The 24,050-nt window shown below is 43.5% G+C and overlaps 2 protein-coding genes and 1 long non-coding RNA gene across 3 annotated transcripts; 2 read left to right on the top strand and 1 right to left on the bottom strand.

The window, feature by feature from the left end:
- Positions 1–5,041: 5,041 nt before the first annotated feature.
- On the bottom strand, positions 5,042–5,708 carry LOC140267156 (uncharacterized). The gene is made up of 2 exons (XR_011907194.1): positions 5,580–5,708; positions 5,042–5,099 (listed from the first exon to the last, which is right to left on the bottom strand). It is a non-coding gene; the product is annotated as an uncharacterized lncRNA (long non-coding RNA).
- A 1,512-nt stretch (positions 5,709–7,220) lies between these two features.
- Positions 7,221–8,877, top strand: ndufaf4 (NADH:ubiquinone oxidoreductase complex assembly factor 4). The gene is made up of 3 exons (XM_072362112.1): positions 7,221–7,404; positions 7,535–7,629; positions 8,322–8,877. Exons 1-3 carry the CDS (start codon positions 7,269–7,271, stop codon positions 8,625–8,627), a joined length of 537 nt encoding a protein of 178 aa, XP_072218213.1. The 5' UTR covers positions 7,221–7,268; the 3' UTR covers positions 8,628–8,877.
- A 2,739-nt stretch (positions 8,878–11,616) lies between these two features.
- Positions 11,617–22,062, top strand: gpr63 (G protein-coupled receptor 63). The gene is made up of 2 exons (XM_072362791.1): positions 11,617–11,989; positions 17,681–22,062. The coding sequence occupies exon 2, from the start codon at positions 17,872–17,874 to the stop codon at positions 19,000–19,002; it is 1,131 nt and encodes a 376-aa protein (XP_072218892.1). The 5' UTR covers positions 11,617–11,989; positions 17,681–17,871; the 3' UTR covers positions 19,003–22,062.
- The last annotated feature ends 1,988 nt before the right edge of the window (positions 22,063–24,050 follow it).

Here is a 24,050-nt window from a genome sequence, read left to right as displayed (position 1 = left end):
TGGAACACATTTCAATGAGTCTCACACAAGCAAACGGCAAGTCACTGCAAGCCCAAGACAATGAAACCTCTGATGTGTGACATGAAGTGCAGACAGCTCGGCGAACGGCTGAGTTCCATTAAAATGCTGCCAGAGACACGTTCATCATCAGTTTGTCGGCTCTCAATAATGAACAAGCAAACCTGACAGGTACTGTGGTTGTTTCCAAAGAGCCTCAACACTGATGTGACACTCTATCTGTTAAAGGATAATACATTAGAGCCTAGACAACCTGAGTATTTATGTCTAAGTGCATCATACGTTGGAGTCCAGTAGGCTGTGACCGCTTGAGTTGCAGGGGTTCATCACTGTGTTCCAGTGTGATGACGGAACATTTGGCTCTCTTAGTTCCCCAGTGCTCACAGAAGTGTTCAGCAGTATGGGGTCATGCGACTGTGGAGGTGAGTCCATGGCATTCACCGCTCCTCAAAGCTTACATGTGCGTTTGACCTCGTAGTCCTGCATTTAGAACCTGAGACTGCAGCATTTCTCAAAGGAATGCTGCAGAAAGCTGTTAAACTTAAATCTAATGACAGTGCTGAATGGCTCTGAGGTGATTGCACCTCTATAACATGGAAGAACGAGGTGGTTCATGCTATATCCTGCGGAGTGGAGGGCTGGAGTTATTCACTGACAGTCAATGCGGTCTCATCCCCCAGTTCTCTCATGCACTAACATGCCTTACTTGACTGTGCATGGTAAATATTAGGCGATAGAAAAGATAAACAGTCATTGGATGTCGTCACAGGCAGAGACGCCATCAGGCATCAGTTTTCTATTTAATCACCAGTGGAATTAGGTTGTTTTTGTTTAAAAAAAAAACTCATGTTAGTTAATCTCATTCCTCTGAGCTGAGGGTCCTTTTATGACTGAGCAGTTAAACGCTTCCAGATGTGTCCCTGAGTCTTCCCTTAGACAAATACTTGCTTCTGTCGGCTTTTGTTGTTGCTTTTGTCAACTCATCCATTAACTTTGCTTCACCAACAGATGAAACCTCACAATCCAAAATGGTTGGTTAATTTGGTTTTGTCCGAAACAATTCTGATAAAACATTTATCTCAAGAGGAGACCAGCAGCTTCCTCATAATGATGGCTCTTAGAAGAAGACCATCAAAGGCTGCCATCTGCTGGTCACGTTCCTCCCAGGCGTCTGAAAGTAAGACACTCTGCTTTCTTTATTTTTCCTTCCTTTATTCCCCGTTGCTTTTGCTATTTCCTTTTGGCCGTTGTTATTTGCCAGTTGTATACTTTCCCTAGCTCCAAATAGATGTTGCTGTTATCCTTCTGTGACCTGAAAGTTGTCAGATTCTTGTCTCAAACTTCCACCACTAACTTCTAAGTCAGTAAAGCTAACTACTACACAACACCTACCACATGTTAATTAGACCCAGGGTAAATTTTAAATCCAAGTGCAAATGAGTCTCTTCTCTGGCCAGAAGGTAGCTACAGGCTATAGCTGGAGCTGGAGCTTTTCAATATGGCTACAACAAATGCTGCTGGAATCATCGTGTGGGATCACAAGACTGTGTAACCGCTTCCAATGTTGTACTTGCACATATAATACTGTGTTGTGTCCATCCTGTACGCCAGTCTTCCAAATTTTAGCCAGAAGAACGATGACGACACTCATCATGGAGCAAATAATGAGGCAGTATGGTCGAATGGATAGCCTCACTGACTTTAAAGTTAGGGGTTTCAAGAAGCTTGCAGCTGCGTTTTAATTTTCAAGAGCAGACCCATAGTGAGGAAAAGCAAAAACAGCTGACGAATACCAGAGCAAAAGGTCAAATCAGTGGGGGGCAGTAAAAGCAAAAACTATTGTTGGGAGAAGTGTTTACAAAAGCTATCTGGAAAAGATTGATTTATTTTTCATCTATATCTATATTCTCACATTTTTTAAATTCCACATTATTATTTATTAGTCCCTCTTCGTGTTTCCTTTTCATGTTTTACTATTCTGGTTAGGAAAGTTAGGATCTGTCCAGTGGAAGTAGGATGTAGAGGATTTGTTGCAAAGTCTGTTGTCTCATTGTTGAGGGACGAGGGTGTAGGTGGACAGAGTGTGAGGAAAATAGTGATGGAAGTGTCAGATGAGGCTGTAAAGTCCAATCAGTGGATTTGGATTAGAAGAAGCAGTAGTAGCTAGGGGCCCAGCAGGGGGAGCACTCAGGGTAAACAGAGTCTTGGAAGAAACAAGGAAGAAATCCAGGATATATTTAAGTGGAGGGTGTGGCCCATGTGAGGCTTTTGAAACCAGGCGGCCATTTTAGGTAAGTTGGCCCGTATGGCCTTAGTTTTGCTGGCATTTTTAGTGACTGTAGGACTGTTTAGGTGAGTTTGTCTGCTGAATCTGCTGGTGTGTCTTGTCCTGCCTCCACCTCTGGCACCCTCTATACTTTCATTAGCCCCTACCTGAACCAGGGTTTGAATCCCATTCCTACTTATCTTTACCTCTTCTATTTCTACTCCCTACCCAACCCAGGGTTTGTATCCCCACCCCGCTATGACTAGTGTGCAGTTGGTGAGAGGCTGAGGTAGCTTGTACTTGTGGAGAAAACAAGATGGTTGTTTTGTTGTGTGGAGCAGTAATGTCTGGCATTAGGGGGGGGTGACTCTGGGACGCCAGTGATCACTGTCTCGCCTCCTGGAGGTGTCGTAGGTCCAACTAGATGAAACACTGATGAAAGGAGGTTCCCACCTGATGACCCCAATGACATGTTGGCCGGTGCTGGTCTAAAGGGATTATAGGGAATTATTCACTGAGTCTGGTCCATTTTTTTTTCTCTAGCACAAGTTTCTTGTGTTTACCTTGAATTCTTTCACAGATTTGTCTCGTGGCAGTCTTCTCATTCTATAAAGCACAAACAGTGGGAATGCAGTGGCCTCAGAACACAGCTGGGATACGGTAAAGCTTGAGTTTGATTGTTTGCATGAATGTGATGCAGTCGTGTCTACATGGAGCTGAGTCTCCAACAACCGCTTTTCAAACATCTTGTGGAATGTATGAAATTATTCTACTTTACTGCATCACATTTATCTGACAGTAAAACAATAATTCCACCTGTTGCTCCAAAGTTTTTCTCACCTTCTCATGTTTCATTAATCCCAGTTATTTTCATTTGAATGACCCCTCTTTGTCCAAAGGAGCAAGCCAGATAGAAACATACAGCGTTTTTATTGCCTGCATTAGCTTTCATTTCATAATTTTCAAGCCCATTATTATGTGAAAAGGTAACAAACATCTCAACAAAGCAACACAATAACCATGTACATCATTGAGGACATTTTTTCAGTCTGAACACTTTACTGAACACTGAATAAAGAACTCTGAGTTTTACTTTTGTATGTCTCAAAGCATTTTTTCCACTGTCTGCATATATATCAATGGTTGGTGCCAAGGTCTGGCAAGAAACAATTTTTCTCATGTGCAATTTAATCTTGCAATTTTTCTTGTGCATAGGTGCAAGTGATTGTGTCCTTCACCAGCCCTCTTTGACCATCTATTCTAACAAGCTTTATTGATTTTTAAAAAAAACCTTGATTTAGTCAGAGAGGACTAGAAACGCTGACAGTGGAACAGAAAACGACAGATGAAAACAATAGACAGAAAACAGACAATGACAGGTGTGTGTAAGGTGTACTGTGGTGCGTATATATCAGGGATGTCCAAATCCAGTTCTCGAGGGCGCTGTCCTGCAGGTTTTAGACGGTTCCCTGCTTCATCACACCTGATTTAGATCAAGGCATCATTAGCAGGCCTGTGCAAAACTTGACAATCTTTTGAAGAGATCCATTTCATCTGAATCAGGTGTGTTGAAGCAGGGAAACATCTGAAACCTGCAGGATAGTGGCCATGGAGGCCCGACTTTGGACATCCCTGGTATAGATGAATGTGTGGAAGTTTGTGTTGTGATCTGTAAGTAATCCCCGTATCCACCAGAAATAAAGCCGTCCAGCAGTCAGACATAAAGCAGTGATCTTGAACTTCAACTTGGGATGTCACGAGAACCGATACTTCAGTACCAAGTCGATGCCACAATTCTTAAAAACATGACAGTACTCATTTTTCTATAGTACCGTTGGTACTGGGGCTGAAATTCCTCCGGACGTAATGTGGACACCATATATACCTACAAGTGTTCTCATGTACCGTTAAATGCCAAAGGAACATGGAAGATTCCAGCTGCAGCGACAGCTCCGCCTCCAGTCGTCAAAAAAGAAATATAGCAAGAGTTGTCTGGAAGGTCTTTGCGTTTGAGCCGGATGATCAGGGATTTATAATAGATTTGCAAAAACCTACATGCAAACGGCGCCAAAGAGCTTTTCAGACGAAAGGAGGAAACGCTTCCAATTTAGCGAAGCACCTCACAGACAGACATCCAGATTTATTCACAGAATTCAAGGGGAGTGAGTTTCAAGTCATGTTAACGTTCACTTTGCGGGCAAATTCACCCCCACTGTTCTCCGTTGAACAATCTCCCCATCGCATAGATATGAAACGCATATCCCAAAAAACAGTGGAAACAGAGCTTTGCAAAGAGTATCTGCACATACATACATGAAGATAACAAACAAACAGAACAAAGTTATCTTTGCAAAGTACGGCTGAATAAGTTGGTTACTGGATAACTCGCGTTGTCACAGAGAAACAAGGAATACTTTTGGAAAGGGTACGTTCTGCTGTTTCTTTTTGATATACAGTGTATTGTGGCAGATTTGGATGCTTTGACTGATATTGGGGACTCCCATTTAATGCACTGTGGCTCAATGTCAACCATTTTTACAGTCGTGATGGATGACGGAGTTCCATCCAGAGCCAATGTGTTCCTGGTCTTGGTTTTATTGAGCCCCACCATGGAAAAACTCTCTCTGCATCAGCATTTGAGTGTGGCAGAACTAATACCAGTTTGGCAATTGTAGACAGCCTTGGGAATCTGCTCATACCAGTCGCCTCTGGGGAAAAAAAAAAAAAGAACCACGGAAGCCTAATTACACTCCTACATATTTTTCATTAAGTTGCTCATGTCAAAGGGTGTGTGCTGAATATTTATTACCCTGTTCTTCAGTGAGGTCATATTCCCCCAGAAAGCCTCAATGTCAAATGTGGTTAGGTCTTGTGGCATAGGGATGTCCATCAAATGGTAGTCCAGGAACTCCTCACTCAGCTGATCATGCTCTTGGAATCCATGGTATGGAAGCAGTTCAGGAAACCTAAAGAACACAATGTGTACTGAACGAGGAGAAATAAAGGGGTTTTCAATTTTCACAATATATTCAGAATGGTAATCTTACCTTACCACAAAGTATGCAACATCATCCACCTCACACTCCTGTTTCCCTTGCTGTCTCAATCACTGCCTCTTTCACCAGCACCTCATCTGATCTGGAAAACCTTTTAGGATGGCTGAGCCTTTGCTGCTCAGTACAAAAAAATACTTTTTTGTTTCTTCCCTAGCATGTTTGAATCTGAAAAACAACACAAACGGTAAAAAAAAAGAACAGACAAATGTTCCTCTGTTCATCCTTTTTAGGCCTATTACTCCAACGAACACTTTAATCTGCAAGTATTGGTCTTTTACAAAGAGTAGGAAAACTATAGTAACTAATAAAAGATTAGAATAAATGAAGATATTACCTGATGATGATCCTGATGGTTTTCTTCCACCTCCAGCTCCTACTACTTGTGCACGCATTCAGGGCATAGGTTATGTGCGCTGTGCATTCATGGAGCGCGGTGCTTGAAGCTGAAAGCTATTTCAGGCCTCACCCGGCAACAAGAAATTCTGTTTTCTGATTGGCTGAGAAATTCTATTTTGTGATTTGACTATGGGTCGCTAAATCAAGACTGTTGTACAAGGTCACGGTAACCAGCCATTGACTCCTTCATAGTATAAGTCATTAGAATTTCTGTGCGACGAAGTTAATCGTTTCTCATGAATAATGCCATGTGGGAGAATGTGAACTTGTTGAAATGCGTGTTTCTCACGCTCATTGCGTGAGACTTGAGTGCCTTGCTGACCTGATTATGTTTCTGTATTTATCAGACGCTTTTATCCAAAGCGACTTACAAATGAAGATTTAACAAGCTATATAAAGCTAACAATAAACTACATAGAAGGAACCCAGGAGTCCGACTCTGTCAGAGGGGACAGAGTAGAGATAGGGTGCAGGTATAGAAGGAAGTGCAGAAAGATAAAGTGCAGAGATAGAGGGGGTAGGGAAGTACAAGGTAAGTACTAGGATAGGAGATGCTCTCTGAAGAGCTGGGTTTTCAAGAACTTCTTGAAGATAGACAGGGACGCCCCTGTTCTGGTAGCGCTCGGTAGGTCATTCCACCATCGTGGGACGACACATGAACAGAGTTTGGATTGTCTTCGGCGTGGTGTAGGAGCTGCTAGACGACAATCCTGGGACCAATGGAGGGACCCAGTTGAGACATAAGCCTTTGCAAGAGCATTCAAGTAGATGGGAGCTGTTCCATTAAGCACTTTGTAGGCTAACATCAGTGACTTGAATTTGATTAAGGCCTTTTTATTCTGATTGCACTGATAATTTGATTAAGAGTGCTTTGTGTTTTGGGATGGTGGAAGAAAGTACTTTGAGAGAACCTATGCATACACAGGGACAACATGCAAATTCCACACAGACAGAACCCAGTTGGGATTCAGACCAGGAACCATCTTGCTGTGAGACGGCAGTGCTAACCATCACACCAAGAAAGGACCCTGAAAGAAGAATGACATAATTCTTTTTCCTGTTAAATCATCAAATAAGGGATAGCAGTGTAGATGATTGGGTTATGTTATTGTTTTTTGGGTTGTCTGTGTGCGTGTCCTATTAAATCCACATGACAGAATCTGTCATGTATCATCTAATCTGTCATCATGTAATGACAGAATCTGTAATCTGTCAACGTCTACATTAAATACAGAATTAAAGAGAAATGGAACTGTAGAAATACAGAATAAAATGTGGATTTAGCAAAAATCAATAGTGTGTTTTTTGTTGTTTCATTACCAGAATGTATTGTCTATCTAATTATTAATGCATCTGTTTACCACACTTGAGTCACTTTCGGTCATTTGAAAATAAAGTTAAATGATAAAAGTCCTCCCACCACATGGTGTCGCTGCTAACTCATCTGTTCGCTATCTGATAGGAACGTTCTTGCTCGCCGTCGACCGTTTAAAGGAACTTTATTGACAGCAGCTTTTGCAAACATATCTACCATGGGGGCACGGGTTGCGCGAATGTTCCGAAATTTTAACATAGAAAACCGGGCGCTTCGAGAGATTTCAAAGGAGAAGCCGAGTACGGCGCCCCGACATGCGGCCAATGTCCCGCCGCCCACCGTCAGCTCCGACGGTAAGAGTCCGAAAGCTTAGCCGACTTGTGTAACTGATCACCTCGGGGTCATTGCAGGCTGGCTACTAAGTCTCTCAGAGACACACTGGGGACTCAATCCTTTTTGAAAAGCCTGTGTTGTGTGTTCCAGTGTCGGATTCTGTGAAGCAGAAGAACGACCCGCTGCTGGCCCACCTCAGGTCCGTGTACGTGGAGTCCAGAGATCCAGAGGAAGCTGCGGCAGAGGTCAGACTGAACCGCCGCCTGTCTCTGTGATGAGTGCGATAGAATGAACGGTGTCGTTCATTCAGTTTTATACAAAGATCTTTGTTCATTATTGAATTATAGCTCGATGGTTTTCTTGTTTATTGTGTAGGTTATAGATAGCTTTTGTGTTCCTGCCCTTTTTACTTTAATTCTGTAGTCTATACAACACTTTCTTTCATGCTGCTGTAACAAGTAAATTCCCCGTGTGGGATGAATAAAGTATAAATCTAATCTAATCTAATCAGTGTGGGTAGCCTCCTCCCAAAGAGTAAATCTGTCTGTCCATGATGAAATATTTCAACGTTTTGTTCGTCATGGTCTGATGAAGCTGAAGCTTTCCCGTCAGGTGTGTACCGCCTAATGTTTAAGAAATGACACGTGCGTGTAAGCTATCCTGCACCTATATCTGAAATTTGAACAATATTAGATGGTTGACCCCAAAATCTGTTTCAGCGCTGCGGGTCAACCATGAGTTCAAAAGTAAACTAAGAGTATAAGCAGTTATAATTTCAATTATTGTCACACAGGCAAATATCTTGTTCTCCAACTTATCCAAAACAACCCGGTCACAGCGCACGTTTCATTCTGCCTGTGCTCTGATGGAAGATCTCCATCATTTTCAGATGCTTTCAAGTAATGTACTCATTCTCTGTTGCTTGATCTTCTTCCAGACTTTGAAGGAAGTGGCTGTGAGCAGAGACACTGAGCGGAGGCCCCTCAAGGTCAGCTTTCCAGGAAGCATGTTTGGTCTGATGGAGCTCACAGATGTTCCCAAAGGCAAACTGACCATTACTGAGGCCCTTAAGGCCCTCGGCAGTTACCAGCACCAGCCTCAGATGTGGACACCGGAAAAGATTGCTCAGGAGTATTCTCTGGACTTGAAAGACACAAAAGCTATTCTAGAGTTCTTCATTCCTTTCAAGGTTGAGATCATACCCCCCAAGACTAGAACTGCCAAACAGATAAAAGCTTCTTAGACCTGGAGGCTTAGTGACTGTCAAAGAAGAAACTATTACCTCATTATTTTATGTACTTCAGTGTCTTGCTTTGGGAGAGTGCGTTCTTCCCCGTGTTCAGTGAACCTCACAAGCTTGGATGGTGTGAGGTTCACTGACATTTAGATGGAAAGATGGGAGAGTTCTAAAATTCACACAAAGAAAGTAACCACAGAGCTCTAAGAAGAAAACACAAGTCACACTCAGATTAGTCAAATGTGCCCCCCCCCCCCCCCCCCCCAAAAAAAAAAAAAAACAAAGAAAAAAAAAAGTAGTGTGTGTTCTGTGACCAGCTGACGACCTGAGTGTGCCCAGGTTGGTACCCAGGATTGTCCCCCTGACTGAGCCCACAGGATCCAGACCTTCTCCCCACTGAGAATCTTTGGCTTGTGCTGAAGAAGACTTCATGCTGAACTCTCCCATCATCAGTATGATGGTGAAAAATGAATGTTGTCATGCTGCATTAGCTTATCAAATGAATGCCACAGCAACTGAGTGCAGTGATCAACGGTGAAGGTGGTCCATAACGTTATGGCGGGCGAGGCACTGTACTTCCTTGCTTTCCTTCTGGAGGTGAGCTGTTCAGATGGGTGTGAGCAAAATTTGAAAGCTCACCGCCACTCTTTGTCCTCGCCTCTCAGACCAGCGTACAGCAACGGCGTGCAGTGGCTTCAGCTCTGCCGTGGGGAAAATGGAGCCCGTACAGCAGTTAGTCCAGCTGCTGTCACTCCGCTCTGCCCAACTGATCTGCATGTAGAGGGTTAGGGTTCGTGCAAGGTGCAGTGCAGATGATGAAAACGCATTTTAGCAGTAAACCGTCTAACAGTGCAGCCACACACATCACATTTTCAAACCAGCTGTCTCTATGCTAAGTTGTTGGCTCGCTCCACCTCTGTGCTCACTTCACTGAAATAAAGAGGAGTTTGTGGAGTCCTCTCCGTCCACACAACACACAGGAGTGAGAACTGTGATCTCCCTGTGGGAGACGGCGCCATGTGGAAGTCTTCCTTCAGACTTAGAAACTCGTTAGGTTCAAAACAGAAAATGCTATCTATGAGAGAAGAAAACTTGTACAGTAAGGCGATCGTTTCCTTCCATCAGAGCTTACTGAGCACTCAGGGTCCTGCCACATTGTCCCACTGTGGATTTCACATGTTGGCCTTACTACGGCTTCCACAGGAATAGATGCAGTGGGTCCACCCTGCTGCCAGAAATGCATCAGCTGCAGACGTCTGCTGTGAAGTCGCAGCGTCATGTTGGGAAAATGATGTGTGAAGCTGCATTGTTTGAATATTCTCTCAACAAATATGAAACGTGCGCAGGCTTTTTTGGCTGTGGAGCCCTCCCTCACCTCAGGATCATGACTGGGCTGAGCTCTCAGCTTTACTCAGCAGATGACATTACTCATGGCAGCAGTGCAGATGTTGCTTTCCAACGTGATTCATGTCCAAACAGCATGAAGTATATTTCTGAATGACTTGTGGCACGAGGCGCTGCGTATACGCACACTTTCTCAACATGAAACTTTCTGTGTTCTTTTGTTTTATTTGACTAAATTAAAAGCCCCCAACATGCACGTGTCTTCAAATAAAAAGTGTTGAGTTCTGATGCAGTTGTTACTCTAATTATGTTCAGTTTCAGAGCCAACACCAAACATGGTAAATAATATTCAGCTGGTGGAAGAGTACTAAGTGTTAATGCAACGTACACGGAAGCATTATCAGCAAATAATGGAAGTAAATGAAGTCATCACAACCCAAACTGTGCAGGTAGTGAAACTGCCTCACACAGCTGCTTTCTCTCTACAGACTGCCAGGTAGCCCACAGTTGATTGTTCTGCATTATTCTTCCATCAGCAGAGGCTTCTGTCCCATAAATACTGAGAAAACGGAACCAGCTCTAAAACCATCTCTAAAATGCTGTAGAATCACAACGGAAAGCAGCAGAAAGTTGTAAAATTGAGGACACCACCATTGGGTCTGCTTTAATAAATGAACCACGCTGCGGACAACACTGGCTCGTTTTGCATGAACAGACTTCATGAGCCGGCTTTCCCACCCGTTGCACGCACCCGCGCGTGCCCAAAAGAAGCAGTTCCTTTGAAACACGACACACCTGTTAGCAGAGCTGCTTTTCTATTGGACAACGTTTGGCTTCAGGGCTGTCGGTTACCACTCAGTACAGACGGACCAAGTTAACCGCAGAGCAGGGATGCAGCCGGAAGTTGTGTCGCTGTGCCTTCAGAATAAAATGAATTACACAAGAGAAAATGTTCATTCAATATTTAAAATGAACTGTAGGCGGTTTTATGTGTGTGAGAGACCCTTTGGGACCAGGTAAGCCTCTTAATATTGTTAGTATTTCAGCATTTCAAATCATTGTATCACTTTCTCTTAAATATATTAAGCTCCAGGAGCAGAATGAAAACTGACATCGGTTCAGATTCCACATATGTCCACATATCCACAGGCGGCTGACGTCACCTGGTGTGTCCTTACAGTAAATGCCCTCCTTTTACACGGGCAGGTGGACCTCAGCAGCTGAGTTATTACCTGCAGCCAGTGAGCTGATGAGATGATAAAAGTCACAGCTTCAGTGGCACATCTGAGCCCACGCTGACTGTCTGATGGGACTGAAATGACCAATCTGCACAAGTTCTGTCACAAGGGCTGATGTTACAAATTCAACGATCGCCACTAACATTTTCTCTCCCACATGATGTTCGTTTCATTTACAGACACACTGTCCTCTGGAATAAAAGCAGAGTTGATCATTGGGACGATCAGGGCATTTAGAAAATACGAAGCTGTAGATGGGGACATAAAGTGGAGTCAAACAGGGCAAGATATGGGCTTTACTTCTTTTCGTGTTCATAGCCTGGCAAAGCTGCGTTGAAGAAGAGAAAAAGTACTTTTCACGGTCCATTATTTTGAAACTCTCGGCAGGAAGCGGTGCATGTGTGCTGGTTGTGATGCAGGCTGCAGCTGTGAGAATAGTTTGTAACAGTGTAATAACTTAGGCTGGAACAGCAGCCGCTGCTAAACGCTGATACTCCCACAGCTGTCTGGTGAAGAAAAACCACGAAGAAGAACTCCGCAGGAACGTGACGAACAGCTGCTGATGGAAACAAAGCCACAGAATGCGGGCACGGATTCCACATCGCCGTGTGTGTAGGTGGTGGCGCCGTCAGCGGCTGCCGCGCTGCTGATGGAGCAGGTTCGGAATCACCAACGCGATTTTTTTGGGCCACAACTTCAGGTTTCTGTCTTTTTCTGCGCGGCCGAGGAGGAAGAAGCTGAATTCAGGGGACTGAGCTTCAACACCAACATGGGAGACTGAGGCAGGTAAAATGTGCGGAAACACGCGAAATGTTGGTGTTTTCTGAAAGTGAATGCAAGCTGTTTCAGGCTGTCCACCTACTCAACCATTTTACTGCAACATCCCAACAGAAACAGTCCGAATGAGCGAGCATTATCACGCTTTTCTTCCCTAAATGAAGGGTAAAACTGCGGGCCTTTCCAGCTCTGAGCTGGGTTCTGGTTGGATGGATGAGGTGAATCTGTTCCGATGGTGTGTGATCCAACATCCGGTTCATTTTCCAGCCTGAAAGCTGCAACATTCACCTTGTGTTAACAAGTCCAACCCTAATACAAAACGGGACTAAAACATTTTATTCATAAAGAGTGAATATCAATCAAAATGGGATTCTCACCAGTTCAAGTTAAAATTATTATTATTTTATAGAATTACCAATATTACTAAAGTTCTAGCCTCATTCCAGGAAGAACAGAAGCCAAACGGTCAAATGAGCAACTCAAAAGACTTGTTTATGTCAACCATGAGAAGGAAGAGTGTTTTCCACCTTCTTTAACACAGAGAATGACCAGAAATGGTTTCCTGGGCACCCTGCTGTGGCGAAGGTGCAGGCCACAGGCTGCACAGCCATGTGAAGACAAAAGAATAATCTGGTCCTAACCTGGTCAGACAGAATGCAGACGGGGTCTGGACTCTGACTGGACCATTGCAACACCTTGATTCTTTTCTTTTTCCCACATTCTGCTGTAGATCTGCTGCTGTGTTTGGGATCTTTGTCCTGTTGATGAGCCAGTTTCAGCCCAGCTTTAGCTGTGGGACAGATGGCCTCACATCTGACTCTAGAATACTTTGGTATCCAGAGGAGTTCATGGTGGACTCAATGACTGCAAGGTGCCCAGGTCCTGTGGCTGCAGAACCAGCCCAGATCATCAGCCCTCCACCACCGTGCTTGACAGCTGGTATGAGGTGTTTGTGCTGATATGCTGTGTTTGGTTTCCTCCAAACGTGCTGCTGTGCATTAGGACCAAACATCTCCACTTTGCTCTGGTCTGTCCAAAGGACATTGTTCCAGAAGTCTTGGGCTTTGTTCAGATGCAGCTTTGCAAACCTAAGCTGTGCTGCCATGTTCTTTTTAGAGAGAAGAGGCTTTCTCCTGCAGCCCTTCCAAACAAGCCATCCTTGTTCAGTCTTTTTCTAACTGTGCTGCCATGACCTTTAACCTTTAACATGCTAACTGAGGCCTGTAGAGTCTGAGATGTAGCTGTGTTAACACCTGAATGCTGCAGAGCAGCAAACTGACAGAACTTCTGCTTTTATAGATTTAAAATGATCAATTTAAAATGGCTTCTTTGCTAAGTTGTCTGTTCTGTGAACACTGGTTCATCCCTTGAGTTAGGAGCCTTTTTTCTGCCTGAATGGTTCATAGGTCAGAGTTAAGTGGCTGAACAAAGAAAAAACACATTCCTCTGAAAATGCTCAGGTACAAGGACTGAAGATGAGTCAAAAGGCAGAAAATGTCCAAAGAAAAACTCTGAAAAACCTTCAGAAAGCTCAAAGAGCTTTGACTGAAGACCACTTTAAAAGATTACAGGAACGCGTGGCTGCCTGGAAGCAACATGTGAACAAATATTGAGTGTCTTAAGACCTTTACACAGTACTGTGGAACACTTTAGTAATGGTCCTATTGTCAGAATTGTGACAGACATACACTGAAGTAGCACTCATCATGCCATCCCTAAAACTTACTTTAAACACTATGACACATTCACACAGTTACTATAACAATTCATTTTCACTTTCTTTATCTGGTTGAGTTTGCCTGAAAAAAAGAGACATTCATAGTTTAAAAATGAAGCTGTCAGTTTTAATCATAAAAGCCTTTTTATTATGACTCCTTGGCTTTCATATTTCTGTTGTCTAAAATGGTCTGCAGCGAGGCCACCAAAGCCCTAGTTAGCAGTCAAAGCCATTGAATTTTGTATTCATGTTCCTCTAAGGCATTTGAGCCAACCAGGTCCAATCAAAATTGTCGTAGTTAGATTTCTCAGCTTGTCTGGCTTCAGGGAACATTGTGTCTTTGACGTCCAGGCATATATTCAGCATTACACCAGTCCTCTATATCTTACAGCTGTTTCGGTTTTTATTGATGAATTAATCTTCATGTTTTCCCACAGATGATCTGTTAGATAATTCGAGAAAATGTTAATTTATCTAAATGTTACATAGACAAATTTGTCATTTATGTCCTTTTATCCAACAATTTTTTTTTCCATTAATCCTGTCGACAGCTGGGAAAAAAATAGAGAAATCTGAGTGTTTCCCCTCAGTGCATTTTAATGAACACATCTGTGAACTGCTACAAGGTAACAGGACTATTGAAGACAGAGTCGGGTCGGCCAGTTTCCTTCTTTGACTGGACAGCTCAAGTCAGACCTGCACACACCGAAATGATGGGTGGGACGTGAGCTGCCAGCTGCCTTTAGACTCAGAATAGAAATCTAGCATATCTCTCTGTTGCTTCTTAAATTTCAGAGCATCCACATGAACATGCATCTTTATACATCTGGATTATTTGTTATATACCAGATCTTTGTGAGCGTTAGTGGGTTATTAGCTCAAAGTGGAGGAAGCTTCATAGAGAGGGTATTCCTCACAGACGCATCAGCAGTCTTTAACAGTGTCACCTGAAATAAACCTGGTGGTCAGGAACTTCTTTCCCTCAAAGACAGTTCATTTTCAGGTTTTTCATGACATAATAGCATATGCAGGCTGAAGAAGCTATAGACTGCTACATGTCCCGGTGACTCGACAACACTGCTGGACTGCTACATGTCCCGGTGACTCGACAACACTGTTGGACTGCTACATGTCCCGGTGACTCGACAACACTGTTGGACTGTTACATGTCCCGGTGACGTGACAACACCGTTGGACTGCTACATGTCCCGGTGACTCGACAACACTGCTGGACTGCTACATGTCCCGGTGACTCGACAACACTGTTGGACTGCTACATATCCCGGTGACTCGACAACACTGTTGGACTGCTACATGTCCCGGTGACTCGACAGCACCGTTGGACTGCTACATGTCCCGGTAACTCAGCAACACTGTTAGACTGTTACATGTCCCGGTGACGTGACAACACCGTTGGACTGTTACATGTCCCGGTGACGTGACAACACCGTTGGACTGTTACATGTCCCGGTGACGTGACAACACTGTTGGACTGCTACATGTCCCGGTGACTCGACAACACTGTTGGACTGCTACATGTCCCGGTGACTCGACAACACTGTTGGACTGCTACATGTCCCTGTGACTCGACAACACTGTTGGACGGTTACATGTCCCGGTGACTCGAAAACACTGTTGGACTGTTACATGTCCCGGTGACGTGACAACACCGTTGGACTGCTACATGTCCCGGTGACTCGACAACACTGTTGGACTGCTACATGTCCCGGTGACTCGACAGCACCGTTGGACTGCAACGTGTCCGGATGAATCGACAAAACCTTTGGACTGTTACATGTCCCGGTGACGTGACAACACCGTTGGACTGCTACATGTCCCGGTGACTCGACAACACTGTTGGACTGCTACATATCCCGGTGACTCGACAACACTGTTGGACTGCTACATGTCCCGGTGACTCGACAGCACCGTTGGACTGCTACATGTCCCGGTAACTCAGCAACACTGTTAGACTGTTACATGTCCCTGTGACGTGACAACACCGTTGGACTGCTACATGTCCCGGTGACGTGACAACACCGTTAGACTGCTACATGTCCCGGTGACGTGACAACACCGTTGGACTGCTACATGTCCCGGTGACGTGACAACACCCTTGGACTGCTACATGTCCCGGTGACGTGACAACACCGTTAGACTGCTACATGTCCCGGTGACTCAGCAACACTGTTGGACTATTACATGTCCCGGTGACGTGACAACACCGTTGGACTGCTACATGTCCCGGTGAGGTGACAACACCGTTAGACTGCTACATGTCCCGGTGACTCGACAACACTGTTGGACTGCTACATGTCCCGGTGACTCGACAGCACCGTTGGACTGCAATGTGTCCGGATGACTCGACAAAACCTTTGGACTGTTACATGTCCCGGTGACGTGACAACACCGTTAGACTGCTACATGTCCCGGTGACGTGACAACACCGTTGGACTGCTACATGTCCCTGTGACGTGACAACACCGTTAGACTGTTACATGTCCCGGTGACGTGACAGCACCGTTAGACTGCTACATGTCCCGGTGACGTGACAACACCGTTGGACTGCTACATGTCCCTGTGACGTGACAACACCGTTAGACTGTTACATGTCCCTGTGACGTGACAACACCGTTGGACTGCTACATGTCCCGGTGACGTGACAACACTGTTGGACTGCTACATGTCCCTGTGACATGACAACACCGTTAGACTGCTACATGTCCCGGTGACGTGACAACACCGTTGGACTGCTACATGTCCCTGTGACGTGACAACACCGTTAGACTGCTACATGTCCCGGTGACGTGACAACACGGTTAGACTGCTACATGTCCCATTGACGTGACAGTACCGTTGGACTGCTACATGTTCCGGTGACTCGACAGCACCGTTGGACTGCAACGTGTCTGGATGACTCGACAACACCGTTAGACTGTTACATGTCCCGGTGACGTGACAGCACCGTTAGACTGTTACATGTCCCGGTGACTCCACAAGTCTGTTAGACTGCTACATCTCCCGGTGACGTGACAACACCGTTGGTTTGCTACATGTCCCGGTGACGTGACAACACCGTTAGACTGCTACATGTCCCGGTAACTCAGCAACACTGTTAGACTGTTACATGTCCCTGTGACGTGACAACACCGTTGGACTGCTACATGTCCCGGTGACGTGACAACACCGTTAGACTGCTACATGTCCCGGTGACGTGACAACACCGTTGGACTGCTACATATCCCGGTGACGCGACAACACCGTTAGACTGCTACATGTCCCGGTGACGCGACAACACCGTTAGACTGCTACATGTCCCGGTGACGCGACTACACCGTTGTTCTGGAACATGTCCCTACATGTCTTTGAGTCATCAGTTCTCGCAATAGTTGTCAGTATTCTATTGTATGAACCTGCATTAACATACAAAGTAATGAAAAGTTGTTATTATTTATTTATTTTCTACAAATGGACTATATCTGTTGCATAAGCTGCTGTAACATTACCCGGCAGTCAGAAATAAGAGGCCCAATGTTTAAACAAGTGATAAGAGCCTTTATGGCAGTGTTTGTCTTTCCCAGTCGAGCACCGGATATTGTTTACTGGCAGCAGCAAAAGAGATTTAACAAGATTTCAGGAACACAGACTGTATTTTTATTTCCTTTTGGAGTGAGATTTTCCACATGCACTTATTAGTTACTGTATATTTATTTCCAGCAGTTTGGGAGGAACAAAGTTGCTGTAACTGGTGACAAACTCAAATTTGTCATTTTTGTCAATGATGAATATATAAAACTGTTTTTTGACAAATTAAGAACATTTTGATGTTTACCTCTGCTTTTATCTGTCTTTTACTACCACAAGAATAACATGGTAGTTTGGTTTGAAAAGGTGTATAAGAGAAGGAACTGTTTTCATATTATCTTTTGACTTGCTGTCTTGGATTTACTTGGTATTCACAAACATCTTTGTTTATGTTTTAGGACTTCACCCTCCTGAAAATGGCGCTGTGGTGAGATGACAATATCTACATCCACGGCATCATGTTTAGTGTGAGCTCTCCAGTGACGATGTATGTTCAACCTCCACACAGAATGTTTCCATTTCGGAAGCAGGGTAACTTAACAGCAGCTGCCATGTCACAGGGCTTCTGAAAACATCCAGGAGGCTGCTGATGGAGAATATCTCCATGCCAAACGTTTCCCTGGTCTCCAGGTCTCCACCAGAGCTGGTCACCCCAACGGCACATGCCCCAGAGATCCCTCAAGGTGTCAGCCTACCTCTGCAGATCTTCTTCAGCTGTGTCATGGTTGCTATAGTGCTGGTGGCCCTCGCGGGAAATGTGGTGGTGTGCCTGATGGTGTACCAGCGCTGTGCAATGCGCTCAGCCATCAACATTCTCCTGGCGAGCCTGGCGTTTGCAGACATGATGCTGGCCATCCTGAACATGCCATTTGCTCTGGTTACCGTTGTGACCACCAGCTGGATTTTTGGAGATGTTTTCTGTCGTGTTTCAGCCATGCTCTTTTGGTTCTTTGTGATGGAGGGAGTGGCTATACTGCTAATAATAAGCATAGATCGTTTTCTCATTATTGTCCAGAAACAAGACAAGCTCAGCCCACAAAGAGCAAAATTGCTCATAGTGGTCACCTGGGGACTCTCTTTTATTTTTTCCTTTCCTCTGGCTGTGGGCTCCCCTCCCCTGCAGATTCCTCCCAGGGCCCCTCAGTGTGTGTTTGGTTACAGCACTGAGCCTGGTTACCATGCATATGTGTTGATCATCATGCTAGTCTTCTTCTTCATACCTTTCATGGTCATGCTGTACACATTCATGGGGATCTTGAACACCATTCGCCATAACGCCATCCGCATCCACAGCCACCCAGACAGCATGTGTCTGAGTCAGGCCAGCAAACTGGGCCTGCTGAGCCTCCAGAGGCCCTTCCAAATGAACATAGACATGAGCTTCAAGACACGTGCCTTCACCACCATTCTCATCCTCTTCTCCGTGTTTACAGTATGCTGGGCACCCTTCACTGCCTTCAGCCTGGTAACTACCTTCAGCAACGGGTTCTATCACAAAGACAGCTTTTTCCAGATCAGCACATGGGTCCTGTGGTTGTGCTACCTCAAGTCAGCCCTCAACCCTCTTATTTACTACTGGCGGATCAAGAAGTTCCGCGATGCCTGCCTTGATCTGATGCCCAAATACTTCAAGTTTCTTCCTCAGCTGCCTGGCAACACAAAGAGACGCATACAGCCGAGCGCTGTGTATGTGTGTGGAGAACATCGCTCTGTGGTTTAAAGACAAAGCCCATTGTTACAAACTAATGCACTTTGCATCAGTGGGTCTGTTTTGTTGTTGTGTTTTATATTTGTCAAAGTAGGCGCTCAGGCTGAAAGTAGCACTGCACCGAACAGGCAGGGGGCTGAGCTGCTGTGGGCTATGGCTACAGGCACTGGTTTGTAAATCCACTCCAGAGGGTCCAGTTTGGTGCAGCCAAGCATGATTTTTGTTGGTACACACCAGGAAACACCATGCACTACCTTGGATTTTACAACAAGGAATAAGGGCAGGGGATTATTTAGAGTTTGTACTAGTTCCAATATCAGATATTAGTTTCTGTACCAAAACAGTACTTTTTGATACTTTACTGGAACAAACTGAAGTTTTCCTCCAAAAGAAAAGATGCTAAATACATTATTAAGTTGTGACAAAATAAAATAACAACATTATGATTTCCCTTTGGGATTGATAAACCATTTTTTCCCCAATTTATTTTAGAATAGATCTATTTGAAGCATTGCCTAAATACACTTAGAGATGCAAACAACTTGCTTTTCTGGGAATGTCACCACAGTTTGGATTCATTTACTCACAGTAGCACACTAAAACGTAAGCTCTCCCACCTTTAGATGCAATTTCAGTAGACCGTAACATGGTTGTAACTGTGAATAAACCATCTGGATTACATAAATCCATCCAGCTCATGTTGACGTGGGTCTGCTCATGCATGCTAGAAAACTTATTGATGCAGATGTGGTGTTTGCCTTTTTTTGGCCTGATCAGACATGTGTTTGCGTGTAATATATTGGAACACCAGTAAAGTTTCAGACTCTTACTCAGGTAGAATAGCCTTCACTCAAGATTCACATCCTCTCTTTGGGGGGCGTTTGACTATATGGCACATTTTTCAGCTAAAGTGGAACTAGCTCTGGTGCTGTAAGAAAACAGCGTGCCACATGACATTATCATTACTGGATCTGTTCAGGCTTTGGACTACGACTGAAAATTCCAGTGAAGCGTGGGTCAGAATATTTAACCATAAGAATGTGTTCTCCATGCTAATTTTGATTAAACACTGAAAATAATGTCATAACATTGCGAGCCTGGAGTTGTTGACAACAGTTCAACCGCCCATTACAGTCAGAGCCAAACTCTGTGATCCCAGCAGCAACATTTCTCCTCTATTTACAGTTCTCAATGAGTAATTACCGCTATGTGCTACATCTAATTAAGAAGCGCACTGCGTTGCTGTATGTTTCACTGCAGCCGAACCCCCACAGTGTTGTAACTCAGTGTCCATGTCAGTCTGACTTACTACTTTGAACAGTCAGGGTGTTTCTGAAGATTGTCAGCAAGCGATGATCGAGCAGGTCGAGGCTAGCTGGACTCATCATGTGAAGCCATCAGCCCAGATGATAATATGGTAGAAAGTACACTTTTCAATTGTCTTGTTGTGGTCTGGTAGTGCTTAATATGTATTTATTGAAAAAGTTTTCCTATGTAGAAGAGAGAAGATTGCTGCAGAGCATTCTGTCACGCTCAGGAGTTTCAGCAGGTGATGCAGAATGTCTTCTCCTATCTGTGGGGCTCTGAATCGGAATGACTGATTGTGCCCACAGATTGTTTCTAAAAATGGAGGACGTGCCACCACAGTCTGTGCAATGTGGACTGAGGGTGAGGAAGTGATAACGAGACCTCGGAATAACGTTTTATCTGAGAGATCCACATTTCCACCATATCATTTATTTGACAAAAGGAGTTTTAACTGGTGAATAAATCACTTTCTGCATAGATAGGTTGTACAGCGTCTAACCCTGATGGTGAAGTTGAGGTGTCCCCAGGCTGCAGCTCTTGTTGTCGAGTTGATAATAACTGCAATTATTTATTGTGTGAAAGGTAAACGAGAAGCCAGTTTTTCTGTTTTACAACATCAAATGTCAGAGGATGTGCCTGACATGAGGAAGATCTTTCCTCGTGTCTGAAGACACGTAATGGCGTCCATCTTTACAGATGATCTGTGCTGCAGTTAGTATCTTCTGAATCCGTTGGGTCCCAGTTGATGGTTTTCAGATGAATCTTGAAAGGTGTTCATATTGTTGATCACACTGGAATTCCAGTTGCCTTCAAGCCATCAGAAACCAACAATCACCAAACGAGTCAGCTGATGTTGCTGTTTGGTTCCAGTCTCCTCTGACAGACCAATCTACAGAGACTTTGTCTTTCACTGAGTAGACAAATAGCTGTTCATGTAGAAGCAGTACAGACTCTCCTCTCCACCTGCTGCAGCTTCTGTGATGTTAGAGCTGAGTATTAAAAAAAAACTTTACACTACAATGAGTCCAAGTTGATTCTAGGTGCAAATATACTTCTTTGTACCAAAGTTTTCTGTCTTATCCAAACACCACAAGCCATGTGAGATTTCAGACTAAATTCAGTCAAAGTTGGTAAAAATGTCCCTAAAACCAGAAATGTTTGTTTCTTTGAATTTAAATTTGAAACCTTATATAGTTGACCAGAAGATATTTCCAACAACATCTACAGCTTGGACTAAACCAGCTGTGACAGAACATTATCACAGCAGCTACTTTCTCAGCCTGCAGGACACAGTTTTATCTCTGAAGAAAATATACTCATTAGGCATTTGGTGGTCTAAAACCTTTAAATGAAGTAGTTGTCTGAAGGAAACCATACAGAGACACTGAAACACTTTACAATCCTGAAATGCACTGAATGGCACATACTGTGTGAGAATGGGTGATTTGTTAGTTTGGACAGTGGACTTGACCTCATATATTTTCTTGTCACTGGAACTGCAAGTCATGAGAAAAGGACTGTGTTTCACAGTGTAGATCTTTTTCCTTTTTTAACAGGCATGTAAATGAACTGCTTAAGTGATCAGATTGTGAAGAGAAAGTGGCCATGTCACATTTAAAGTGTGAACTTTTATTTAAATGTTTTGATTGTGCCTATAAATTAGTCTATTTGCTAGTCAGAATGCTGCTATATCTGGTGAAAATGTGCAATTTCAGTGTACTGTACCGTTGAATGTAATAAAGAACTAGACATTTCTTAACTTGGTAGCCTGTAAGTGGAGTTATTGTATGTATATGGGGTTATGTATCAGTCAGTCTTGTTTACCTGTCTTTGGTCTATAAAGTAGCTTTCAGTAATCTTTTTCCAAACAAACATTTTTTTCTTTTCATTTTTGTCTTCTCTGCCTTTTAACAAATGTGCTTTTGAATTACAAAAATGCAGTGGCCTTCAGAGCTAAGCACAATGTTCCTGAAAAAAGGCAAACTAAGAAAACTTCTTCACCAATCCAACGAGAGCAGCTTTCAGGGGAAAAAAATAGAAATTTGCTGCAAATACATGGATATAGTTGTTGTTTCCATGGTGACTTGAAACCATGGCCAGGTAAGGGACTATTTGACATTGCTGCTTAAAATGGAAATGCAAACATTGTGATCACATGGGTCAGATCTCATTACAGCATTTCTATATAAAGACAGGTTTATCCCATGAAGATTGAGCTTTTTTGGCATCTTTACATCAGCAAACATCAGACAATCTGTGTCACAACTGCAAGGAAATTAGCCTTTTCAGTAATTTCTTCAGGTAAAATAGTAGTAGATGTTATATTCTTTAGATTCAAGAAGATTTATTTATCCTGAGCGAAATTGCTGTGCAACAGTTATGGAACAAGGGGGAAAGTACTGAATAAAATAAAAATAACATAAGTAACTGAGTACAATATGTGCAGTGTGCAAATTAGCAGCCTCAATGAAAAAAACAAGTGATTAAAAGAAGTGGCATTGGGTAAAGTGACATTGGTATGGTACAGTCTGATGGCCACAGGCAGAAAGGACTTCCTCTGGCGTTCAGTCCTACAAAGGGGTGTAATGAGTCTGTGGCTGAAGGTGCTTCTGTGGGAGGTAACCACCTGCTGGAGAGGGTGAGTGTTATTGTCCAGGATACTGTGCAGTTTACACAGCATTTTCCTCTCAGACACCACCAACAAAGAGTCCAGCTGGACCCCCAGGAAGGAGCCAGCCTTCCTGATGATGTTGTTGATCTTGTTGGCATCTGCTGCCCCAGCACACCAAACCAAAGAAGATGGCACTGGCTACTAGGACTGCCGCAAACGATTATTTTAATAGTCGACTAATCACTGATTTAAACTTTTTTTTTTCCGATTAGTCGACTAATTGGATCATACGTGTATTGAATGTAAAACATGCAGCTTATCGCACCAGGATGCAGCTGCTCTTATATAACCATCATTATATTTCAGCTTGGAGTGTTTAAGGTATGTACTAACTAAAAAAAGACAATTAATATCATAGTTCATTAACCCTTTAATGAAATATGCACCTTGTTGCAACAAACGATTATTTAACTGTGTAACAAACACAAAAATAAATACTTAAGGCTTTTTAGATTTTTCTTTCCTTCATTTGTCTCTGGCATCAAATATAGCTGCATTTAAATCAAATGAGGGAGGCACCTGAAACTCAGGAATTATTCACAAAAGGTTTTGGTCTCACTGACTCAAATATAACACCAACATGTTCAGTTTGGACTCAGTCAGGACATTTGCTTGCTGAGGTGTGCCTGTAGCTAGCTTTGTAACAAAGCCGTCCATTGAAGATGAACATACCTTTTTACCACTGAAACGTAACGTTAGAAAACATGAGCGTTCATATTCAAACACATCAGTGTTATAACGTTACAGAAAACACATGAAATATGTGTGCTAAGGCTAATTAATCAAATCGTCATAGCTAATGTTAACGTTTACAGCTATCAATATGAGTAAGCAGCAAGTTAACTCTCTGTTTACGCTAATTTTAGCAGCTAACTAGCCAGTTAGCTTACCAAGATGACCTGCCCTGTATTTGCAGCATGTTTCAGTTTGGTCTTGCCTTCTCAACACTGGTACGATTTAAAAATATTTTGTTTTTTTAATTGGTTATTCCTGTATTGAAAATTATATGTTGGCTATCTTAACAAGGCGACTTTTGATGAATTAGGATGACATAAATACAATAATAATTGTCACGGCGGGG

This window comes from Leuresthes tenuis, unplaced genomic scaffold (genome assembly GCF_036924035.1).
Source record: "Leuresthes tenuis unplaced genomic scaffold, fLeuTen1.0.hap1 SCAF_13, whole genome shotgun sequence".
Lineage (NCBI taxonomy): Eukaryota > Metazoa > Chordata > Actinopteri > Atheriniformes > Atherinopsidae > Leuresthes > Leuresthes tenuis.
Note: the sequence above shows the minus strand (reverse complement) of the source record. Positions and strands in the feature narration are given on the sequence as shown.